The 11,899-nt window shown below is 39.6% G+C and overlaps 1 protein-coding gene across 1 annotated transcript in view; it reads right to left on the minus strand.

The window, feature by feature from the left end:
- Positions 1–11,672, minus strand: part of LOC149834445 (transcription initiation factor IIA subunit 2-like) — a 30,199-nt gene extending 18,527 nt beyond the window's left edge. The window contains exons 1-3 of the mRNA XM_090011405.1: positions 11,620–11,672; positions 10,183–10,331; positions 9,937–9,987 (exon numbers count right to left, since the gene is read on the minus strand). Coding sequence (XP_089867531.1) covers positions 9,937–9,987; positions 10,183–10,311 — 180 coding nt within the window. The 5' untranslated portion in view covers positions 10,312–10,331; positions 11,620–11,672. The remainder of the gene's footprint in view (positions 1–9,936; positions 9,988–10,182; positions 10,332–11,619) is intronic.
- Positions 11,673–11,899: the final 227 nt, after the last annotated feature.

Genomic DNA, 11,899 nt, shown 5'->3' on the forward strand with positions numbered 1-11,899 from the left:
AGACTTATTAAATATTATCATCTTTATGAAAGCTTGAGAGACTCGAGCATTTGCCCTTTTCTATATATTACATGCCTTAGTGCATGTTTGTTACTTTTACGTTTTTTGCGTATTTTGTTCAAGTATTGTGAGAGTGCCTTTGTGCACATCTTTTATAAAGTATTTGTGCTTGTATGCATATTGTCTCTTCGTAGACTTTTTCACATGGTACTCTCTTTTCAATAAAGAGATGTTTATATTGCCTTCTTTAGGGCTTGTTTTTTGTCCCTTAATGGACTTGTGAGATTATTTCTTTTATCGTTATAAGTGCTTCCGCAATATCTTGTTACATGTCCTAAATTTGCTCATTTAAGATTATTGTTATTCTACATCTTGGTATGCATATAATTGCAATTTATAAAAGCTTGATTTGATTCTTGGATTATTCCAAATTCGTTCTCACACATAACATTGCTTATATATTTCATGTTGTGTTTATTAAGTCTTTTTTATAATGATCATAATTGAACATAATTTCGTGTTTATGCAAAATCATTGTTATAAGGCATATTGTTGTGATTAATTATGTTGGACCTTTGAATCGGCCCTCTTTGTAAAATCACATATTTGTAAAATGATTTTCCTAAGAGTTCATTGTCTTTTTAAGGCATTTATTTTTTATCCATCACAAGTTATATGATGCATCAATCCTTTTTTTATGGCCTTATTGTTATATTAGAGATGATTGTTGAGGTGAGTTATGGGCACCTTGTGTTATGTGATTTTAGATTGTCCACTTGTCATATTATAGATGGTTGTTGAGGTGAGTTATGGCACCTTGGGACTCTAGAATGATTTTTATATGATCTCTAATTATGAGTGTGTCACTCGTTTTCTTTTGGCCATTGATCTTATGGATGCTCTTATTTATATATAAATGTGATGGATATATGGTGTTTGGAACCTTAAATGTTTTAAGGTATATTTAATTCAAGGGTTTTGGGACTATTGCTCAACCTTTTGTTGTTTATGAATCTTATGAGTACATTTGCACATTTGTCAGTTCGTATTTTGTGATTTTTGTGCACAAGTGTTTCAAGTGTTCTTGTTGTGCGTATGTGCACGTATTTATTTTTCAAAAATATTGTTATATTGGTTGTAGTATCTTGTTAAAGATACTTTCGCGAATATTGTTCTATTGGTTATATTCAAGGTTTTATTTATATATTTGTCATTACAAGTTTTATTGCCTCAAAAGTCTTCTCCTTTTATACCTCTTATCTAAGTGTCATCATATGTAGACAAGATTTTTTATTACACCTTTGTGTATTGGTAGCCCTTTGGTGGCTTTGTTCTCTTGGTCTAGTAGCTGAACACACTTGTCTTGAGTGTTTTTATATGTAGACAAGGCACGTTGATTCACACCATGGTGTGTGATTTTAGTCCATGTTGGCAGTTGTATCCTTTTTCTAGTCGCTGAAATGTATGCCCATGGTTGGCTTCTTTCACTCATTTCAAGTGTCATTTTATGTAAACAAGAGATGTATTGTGTTTTAACCCATGGTTGGCTTGATATTCTTGCTCTAATAGCTGAACATACTTGTTTTTTAGTGTCTTTTTACGTAGACAAGAGATGCTTTTGGTCCATGTTGGCGTGTATTCTCTTGTTCTTGTCGTTGATACACTCATTTCAAGTATTATTATATGTAGACAAGAGGTATTTTTACACACCTTTGTGTGTGTCTTTTGGCCTTTAATGGCATTCTGGTTATGTTCTTGTTCTAGTAGCTTATCCACTTGATTTGTGGGTTTTGGAAGGCTAATGATGTAATTGCTTGTAGTAGATGAACTATTGTTGAAATTTATAAAATTTCATTCATATTTTGCCCTTTAAAGATACAAGAGAATCATATTATTAATATGCATATTTTAAAAGCAAAATTTTTGGCATTTAATCTACATATTAAGTGCTTATGGTTTTGGCCACTTTTGTATTTAATATGCAAAATGAATTTTTATAATTGCAATCATTTGAGTAAGATATTCCTAAATGTGTAAGGTTCCCTACTAAAATAGAGAAATGAGTAGATTATGCATTGTAAAATGAATAACACCCATTAATTCATACCTCTTTATATGCTTCTTTGAAGCCTTCTTGAGTGGAATATATATTTTTCTCTTCTTTTGGGTGTTTTGCTACTTTTGGGGTTTTGTTATTCTCTTGCCCATTAGTGTCTATTTGGGTATGTGCGTGCTCTCTTGTTTGCTCTTGAAGACTTCGTTTCTCTTGTTCGGCACTTCATTATAAAGCCTCTTATAGGGTCCCATGGCGGACCATTGCTTTATTCCCCATTGTAGGGTTGTGTTTTGTCTATTTTTAGAGCTTGTAAAACATTATGCATTCTTGTAATTCGTTTCCTCTTTGACATGATATATGATTTTGAAATTTTGGTTTACTAAATTTTCTTTTCATGCTAAAGTAATTATCCTATCATGTGCTTCAAATTTCTATGCATAAGTTATATTTTTGCACCATTGTTTTGTGGGTGAGTCATCCGATATGGTTTTGATTAATCTTGTTAGGAATGTTCCATTTGAGTAAAGTGCAAAGATATTTTTTACTTGTTCTTGTTTGTTATTCCACATGATCTTGGAGATGGGATAAAAAGAAGTACCCTGGATAGATCGGAAAATGTGTTCACCATTAGAAGACAATTGGAAGAAGGCATTTGCAAATTTCAATGGCATCCTTACCGAAGCCTCTTGGAGTCTTGCAATTTTTTCAATCTTTTTGTTTTCCCACGCAAAGTTTGAGAAGGGGTGTTAAAATGTACTCATCAATTATTGTAATTAGATATATTTTATATATATAAAAGATGATACATATACATATATGGTATATATGTATATGTATCTTCCTAATTATATATATAAAATATATATTTTCCTATATTAGTCGTAGGGGTAGTTTAGTCATTTTATGCATATTTCATTTTGGAATATGATTGTATTTTCTCTTTTATTTTTATTTCTCTTTTTTATTTTTTCTAAATTTATTTTTTGTGGTTTGCGCCACATTGGAGGACTCCCCAAAGAGTCGTTGGGGAGCCCCCTACGACTCCTTTGGGAGCCCCCTATGTGGCTCCTCAAAGGCTTATAAATAGGGGCTTTCCCCCCTTGTATTAGTCACTCCTTGTAAGAGCTTTTGCTTCATTGTAATGGATGTTACACCCTTCTTTTCTTCAATAATATTAACTTATGCCTTAAAAGCATTTTTGCCCCTTTTGTGGGTTTATGTGTTAGCACATTATGTGCTTGTGTTTTCCCCTTTAGTGGGTATATCCGCACTTCATGTGCATGTGTATTGGTTCATTATTGAACCTAATATATTTAAAGTCGTTTCCTTACAAAGGATTCTCTGTGAGGGTGTGCATGACCAGATCAGGTAATCCGGCTAGAGCGGCAAGTCTCTGTGAGGAAGTACATTGTCCAAGAGCGGGTAGCCCGCGAAGACGGTATATTCTTGTGAGGAAGTGCATTGTCCAAGACCAGGCAGACCATCTGTCTAGGGCGGTAACTCCTTGTGAGGTTGTACATTTTCCAGACCAGGTGATCTGGCGTGAATTTTGTAAATCTTTATTATGAATAAATGAAATGTTATGGTGAATTGTGATGATCTTCTGAGTTGATTGAGATAACCAGTTATAAATCTATAAATTTGGCTTCTCTATTATAGCATGATTATATATTGAACTCAGATATGATAATCAGATCCTTATTGATTTTAGATCTTGATATGAGGTTATGATTGTGACGCTTATGTTAGTGTATAGGTGAATGACACATCACCTACAAATGATTACTTTTGACTTATTAGGTGAATGATACATCACACCTATATAGTTTCATTGCAAATGATTGCATTATGATTGTCTGAGTAAATAGATTATACCTATGTATCATGATTAATGTGTATCATGAATATCTAACTAAATTACTTATAAGGTATGTGTATGTGTTTCACGTTGGAATGGTCAAATGTGATTTGACTTATTGTTTATAAGAATTATGAATGCATATGAAAATGATGCAATGATTTAAATGTCTTATATATATATATATATGAGATTACTTGTATGACTTGAATGCATATAGATTATGCTTTATTACGTGAGTTAAGGTTGAATAGAAAATGATGCAGGGCAGGATGGACCCAGACCCGTACAACAGGACTCGAGACCCGGATCCAGATGAGGCTTTTAAAAGCCCCACTAGGGTTCCGTGCAGAAAATAGAGAAATCTTGAAGAGCCGCAATCTTTTATTTTTTTTTCTATTTGTTTTCTTCCAGTTGTCTTTTACTTTGCTTTCTTTATTCCAGTCTACTCTTAATCCTTTAATTACATTTTTGTAATGTTCGTTTGAAGTTTCCATTGAATAAAATTTAAGCCCCATCCTTTACGGTGGGCATTCTTTTCATTCCTGCACAACGCACGATCGTGTGGATCGTGCCCTTTTCTCCAGCCGACGTCAAGAACGAGTAAGCCGACGCATCCTCTCCACTGCATCAAAGTGGTATCAAAGCCAGCGCCTCCTCCTTCGTCAGCGATGTGGTTTCAGAGGTGAGGGGCGATCCGGCGACGGAAAATGAGCAAGAGGATGCCGGCAACGCAGACCCAATGTTGCAGATGATGGAGATGATGACCAAACTGCAAGAGAACATGTTGCGCGTCAGTCGGGACGTGGCCAGCATGTCAAGGCACTTAGATGGGGTCGAGAATCGATTTGCGGCCATCGAGTCAACTGGGGAGGCGCGTGCGGTGGCTGTGCTGAATACGGGGGTGGGATCGGGTGACGGCATCAACCGTCAAACATCTCATGTCGCAGCCGATGCCGATCGGTTGATTTCTGCTGATCGCACCCCTGCCCCGAGCGTGGGGCCTTCTTATCATCCCGATCCGGTAGCTGGTGGCACCCAGGCAAACTCGACACTCCTGACAGGTATCCCGCTGCACCCGGGTGCGCCCCAGCCCAGGCTTCGATTTCCTGTGGGTCTGTCGCACGCCAGGTCTGGTCCGTAGGACCCCAGCAGCACGCGGGACCCTGTTGCAGCCCTGGGTGCAGCAACCTGACCCGGGAAGGAGCTCTCCCTTCTCCCTGATCCCGCGCGTGGAGGCCTTATGGCAACAAACCAACGGGCGGGAGCAGGGGGACCCGTGTGGGTGGGTCCGAACCTGAGAGGGTCCGGACCGGACCCGGTTACTACAGGGCCCAGGCCCGGATCTCGGGGACCATCCTTTGGATCCCCGAGAACAGGTTCGAGCTCCGAAACCCCCTACCCAGCCTACTCAACTGGGGTCGGTTCGCGGTTTGCTCTGAATTCAACCCGACCCGTTTCTCTTGAACCCCAAATTGGATCCCACACCGACCCAACCCCATATCGGACCCAGACGGAACTCCCGTTTGAATTTGAGTTGGGTCAAAACCAGACCTATAATCAAATAGATTGTGGATCGAGTTTAAACCAAGTCGTTTATCCCCACAACTCGATCCTCGACCCAACCTATCCAAATCTGGGTCCGACGAATAGTTTAGGAAGAGACCTGATCCACATCCAATAGGGTGAATCAACCCAATATTATACCAATCAGACCCAATACTTAAACTCGAACCAACCCATTAACCAAATCCCGATCCAGAACCCAATACCGTATCCGACGCAACACCACTATCCTAGCCTGACCCATAACCCACACCCATATTATCCCATTCCTACTCACCTAGAACCCGAAACCCGACCAATCTTTCCACTCATAGCAGGACCCCTTGTCATACTGATGCCACAACGCCGACCACAGTTGGCTCCCGCCCACGGGCCAGCCAGACCGAGGCAGATTCAGCAGGGACCGACGCGACCTGAGCGTCGACCACACGTCGTCGGAGTACATCAGCACTAGCAACCAGGCGAGCAAAACCGCGATGATGGAGCAGTGTGGGACGATGATGCTTTTTGGAACGAGTACCCTGCCGGCATGGTGGAGGCCCGTCAGCAGAGAGCACCAGAGCGCCCCTCCACGTACGGGGTGAAGCTGGAGCTTCCAGAGTTCGCAGGTTGGTTCAATGCAGAGCAGTTCTTCGACTGGTCTTATGTCGTCTAGTTCTTCTTTGACTACCACGATGTCGCTGAGCACCGTCGTGTCTCCCTAGCCTCTATTCGGTTGAGAGGCCTGGCGCAAACATGGTGGGTTGAGCTGCAGAGGTCAAGGGAACAGAGCAGGCTAGAGCGCATACAGACTTGGGAAGAGATGCAGAGGTTGATGCAATCTAAGTTCGTGCCGTCAGATCACGTTGAGAGAGCCTACAAGGAATACCTTACCTTGTGTCAAGGCACAAGTACCGTGGCGGAGTACATTGTTGAGTTTCATTGCCTATCCCTGCGAGTGCAGATCGAGGAGACTGCTCGCCAGCAGGTCACAAGGTATATTTCTGATCTCCGTCCTGCTATTTTTGACGACTTTAGTTGTATCACAATCGAGTCATTAGATCAGGCAAGTAATTATGCCATGAATGTGGAGGAGAAATTGAAAAGGAGGCAGGAACATAGGACATCCTGTAGTGATCAGTCCAGTCAACCCAAGTCAAATTTCCCAACCAGGGGAGCGAGCTCTCCTAGGAAAGAAGACTCAAAGTCTACCCCTGGAGTCGACCCTAGCAAACCCGAACAGTCTGGACCCGCGTACCATACCAGATCCAAAGCTAAGCCCAGTGAGTCTACCGTTCGTTGTTTTAGGTGTCAAGAGTTAGGTCATATTGCATCCAAGTGTCCCACCGTGAGTAAGAACACCCATCTAGCAGAGGGCACTGTCGAGTCAGCATCCGATAGTGAAAGCGAGCGTGAGTCGCTTGTTGAGGGGGATGACGAGATGAAAGTCGTAGAGTTCGATGGCAGCATCGAAAACTTGTTAACCATCTGTCATGTGTTGACCACATCCCGAGAGTCGACCCCGACAAAATGGTTGCAAAATAATATTTTTAGAACACGGTGCAACTGTGAGGGGTGTGCGTGTGATGTTATCATTGATACCGGGACGTGCGAGAATATGGTGTCCGAGAATGTCGTGTCCACCTTGAAACGAAAAAATTGTCCCAACCTTATAAGATGGCATGGTTCAAAAAAGGGAACAAGGTACCTATCACCCTGCGTTGTCTAGTTCGGTTCTCCATGGAAGAGCATTACAACGATGAAGTATGGTGCGATGTGGCCCCCATGAGTGCATGTCACATCCTTTTGGGACGTCCTTGACAGTTTCACTGTAAGACCATCCATGATGGTCGTAAGAACACGTACACATTTGTCCTTAAGGGTCATAAGATAGTTCTCCTTCCCACCAAGGAGACCGGGTTTCCTCGGCTAGTGGGCCTATCTGACCGATCTTACCTCCTTGGGCTGCCCAAAAATTGGCACCTTTCTCCTACATTTAATGTGTCTGATCTATATGCTTACTGTGGAAACAACAAGTCGTCAGAGCCGACTTCTTTCCCACCAGGGGAGAATGATGAAGGGCAGGATGGACCCAGACCCGTACAGCAGGACCTGAGACCCGGATCCAGATGAGGCTTTTAAAAGCTCCTCTAGGGCTGCATGCGGAAAATAGAGAAATCTTAAAGAGCCGCAGTCTTTTATTTTTTTCTGTCTGTTTTCTTCCAACCGTCCTTTCCTTTGCTTTCTTTATTCTAGTCTATTGTTGATCCTTTAGTTACATTTCTTTAATGTTCGTTTAAAGTTTCCATTGAATAAAATTTAAGCCCCATCCTTTACGGTGGGCATTCTTTTCATTCCTGCACAACGCACAACCGTGTGGATCGTGCCCTTTTCTCCAGTCGACGTCAAGAACGAGTAAGCTGACGCATCCTCTCCACTGCATCAGAATATTAAGTGATGAAATGCTTTTAAATGCTTTATGTTCGAATGCTTGAAATAAATGACTCATAGGATATTACTCCCTTGTCTATCACTTGACGATGGATGAATAATATATCTTTACCTTTAAATGCTTGATATGTTTTCTTTAAGTTTGAGTTTGGGTTGCTTTACCAGACTTTAGCGAGTCTGACCCCATTTTATGGGGAACAAGTAATGCAGGTAAAGTATGATGAGTAGTTGGAGCGAAGGGCTGGTCGCTGCATCCTCGAGTGTCCACTCTTACCTTGCGATCTTGGTATTCATGATCTTTTCGTTTTAAGTACTTGATCATGTAGAGACTGAAGTATTGTTTTCATACTCTGATTTGAAATGAAATTAAAACTCTTCATATTTCAGTCTTATATTGTACGTGGCTTGAAATGTGTATATGTCGTACATTTTAATTTGATTGTTATCTTTAGTGTAACCGCGCCCAAAGTCTTAACCGTTTTTAAAAATCGTTTTCGTATTATAAGATCTGATTTACTTATACTTACCAAAAAGAAAAAAATTGGTCGCAAAATTTCAATATTTGAACTATAATTAAGGTTAAAATTTTTGGGGCGTTACAAAGACAAGTTATTAAGAGGAGATGCATAATTAATACGCAAGTTGATGCCCCTTCCAATGGAAGGACAAAAGGATGGCAGTTGATTAGGCGTCTTAAAGTTATCAGATGATATTCTTCTTGAACTTGTATAATGATGCATTTAGTTACCTCAAACTTTACCAAGTTAAATTTTTTGGTTTCTTAAAATACTTAAGAAAAATATCATAGAGAGAAAGCATATGAGGAAGAGATGGTCAGGGAATAATCCAACATTTTTGTTAAAATTAGGACAAAAAATAAATGCATTCCAATTCCTCGTTCCAAAGTAAATGACATCATAAGCAACAAGATCTTCACATCAATTTTGAATTATAAAGCAGATCAAATTTGTCGTGGACTATCTTGCTTTGAATTTAATAGTGTAAAAGCTCAATTTTATAATGGTCTAGTTGCGCAAATTAAAGAAAAAGCATAGAAAATTGATGCAAAATCACTCTTCAGCCTTTTTAACATTTGAATTTTGAAGGAAATTCATTTTTTGCTTCACAAATGCTTCCATATTTGCTCTCCAATTTCATATGGACCTAGAAAAAACTCCATTTCTGCTTCCCACACCATTCTTAATTGCACTTTTTTTCATGGCAACCTTTTCCTCTATTTCATCAGTTGTTCGCCAAAGTAAAACTAATGACCCATTTGAATATATTGTTAATATAGTCCAGATCAATCACCTTGATAGCCCCTTTATGTTAAAAGCCTCAATGAACTTCAATCTCTGTCTTGCTAATCCATATATTTCTTCATCTGGAAAATGGACAAAAGCCCAGTTCAACCTTTTCCCTCATTTTCAAAACCCTCCATGACAAAACCACCTATAAGATTACATTCACCTTCATACAACCTCACTACGTGCATCAATTTGAAAGCTCAATCCAGTGTTAGACTAAAAGGGGATTTTACTTCATATTTTTCCCAACCAACTTGCCCAAGGAGTGAATAATACCACATTCTATTGCCTTCCTTATCCTAGTATTTCTGTTGAATGTACTGTTATCTCATTTGATTCAAATATCCACTCAAAAACCACCTCTGATGTGGTACATGATCTTTCTTCCTAAAGATAATGAGCTAGTAGATCAGGTTCCAACATCTAAACTCCGTACACAACCCTTAAAGTGAAAGAGTTGCAGGCACTCAACTTGAAGTTTGAAATGATATCTAACCAGTCTGTACTTTGTATGATTTGTTCAGCTCCTATAACAGCATACATAGAAGAGTGTCTTAAGGCTAAAGCAAACTAGGATTTCAGATGTTCTATTTTCCAGATTAAAATGAAGCATCATTCTTTCGACAGTACTTTTATTGAAATTACTTGCGATAAAATTTACAAAATTATGACTTCCTTAAATCTAACTATAATAATTGATGCAAGAAATACATTCTTACCTTTATGGTGACCTTGCTTTTCACCTGAGTCTCAAGAGCTTCCGTCATAGACTGCATCACAGAAAACAAATATTGTACTTATGCAAATAAAGTGTTCAATTCCCCTGTTTTCACTTTTTCATCAAAAGAAGAAACAAATATAGGTACCTCCAATGACAGCATAAACAAACCAATTATCCTTATTGAACCACAGAAAATATAAATGTAGATTTACTCGTAACACTAAAAAGATATGACAGGTTTAACCTTATCGAACTGCACTAGCACTTGAATTGCAAGTTCAGGAGTAAGGGTTCCATTTAGAACCATCTCGTCCAAAGTTTCAGTCAAGCACATCCCTATTGTAGACCTCCTGTAAATTTCAAATGTCGCCATTTTTCTTTCCTACTCTGCTACTGGAGATAAAAAAAGAAAGATAAATATATATCATAGAAGCAGAAAAAATTAGTTATTCAGATACTTAGACCATCTATTCTACTAATATAAAATCAGCGATGGTGATTTAAATTATTGCCAAGCCACCAACATGATCACACAATGGAACAACTTAAAAATAGAAAAACCAGGAAATCTCAGAATAAAACTCAACCATCGACAACCACAGAGATAAATCATATAAACAACAAATTAGAAAAATGCAGATAATTTACGGAAACGACTACCCCCAATTCCAAAAGCATATTGTCAATTGCAAATCTTTATCCAAGCATGAAAACAATGAAAGTAGAACCAAAAAAACAAGTTTAGTTTTTTACCATATTAACCTATTTCGATCAATACCCACAAATGCTAGGAAAAAGATCAGCACTAGAAAGAAACTGCCAGGAAAAAAAAAACAATTTAAAAGAATAATTCGATCATTGTCGAGTCTACATCCATGATGACTATTTCGTTAGACGCACAAAATTCAGAAACAAAAAATTAAACCCATTAATTTAGTTCGACCGTTCCACTACTACGAAACACTAACTTTCTGAACACAAGAATCTCGATCACTCATAATACGAAGAAGCAAAGCAAGGGCGTAGCTAGGGGGGGGCAGGACTGGGCTGTAGCCCAGTCCTGCCTCCCGAAACAGTTATTTTTTTTTGTTTTTTTTTTTAAAAGCCCAGTCCTAGCCCAGCCCTGATTCCATATGAAATAGATTTTTATCCATTTTTGTAGCCCAGTCCAGTCCTAGCCCAGCCCTGACTGCATCAAATAGTTTGATTTGTCCATATGAAATAGATTTTTATTAATAATTGTAGCCATTTTTATTTTATCTCAAAAAAAAATTTTCGGGGGCGTTGCCCCCGAACCCCCGCTATCGCACAAATAATTTTTTTTTTTGCTACACCCCTGTTTGCCCCCCCCCCCCCCTTCACATGAATCCTAGCTACGCCCCTGAAGCAAAGGATATGCATCGATTAAAGAAACTCAAAACCCATATTCCTGACTGTAGAAGGATCAAAATAACGAAGAAAAAAACTAAAGCCATCATTCTGAAAGGAGGGAAGAAAACCAATCAACTTAGAACTTAGGGTTTCAGAGGAACCAGAGGATCGAGAAACAATCCATAAGGCAACAAAGAAAAAAGATAGAGAGATAGAGAGTCCAGCGACGTAAACTTAGAATTTCAGAGGCACCAGACGATTCACAAACAATCAACGATGCAACCAAAGGAACGAGAGAGAGAGTATAAACCTTTCGATAGTTAGAGAGAGAGAGAGGCCGGCTTCGCGTATCAGGCGAACATTGCACCCGCTTGGCATATTTACAGGGTGGCCGCTTTGAATAGGGATGGCAGTGGACCGGGGGAAAACGGAGCCCCGCCCCGATCGCCCCGTTTGGATCGGGGATGGAGGACTAAAAACGGAGATGGAGGTTAAAATCAAAACGGGATGGAGGCCATGATGGACTTAAGCTTTTCCCCACCCCGATCCCGCCTTGCCCCGCCCCATCTCACCTTGTTTGGACCGGGGAT

The sequence above is a fragment of the Nuphar pumila genome, chromosome 6 (assembly GCF_984573655.1).
Source record: "Nuphar pumila chromosome 6, dmNupPumi1.hap1.1, whole genome shotgun sequence".
In the NCBI taxonomy this organism is placed as follows: domain Eukaryota; kingdom Viridiplantae; phylum Streptophyta; class Magnoliopsida; order Nymphaeales; family Nymphaeaceae; genus Nuphar; species Nuphar pumila.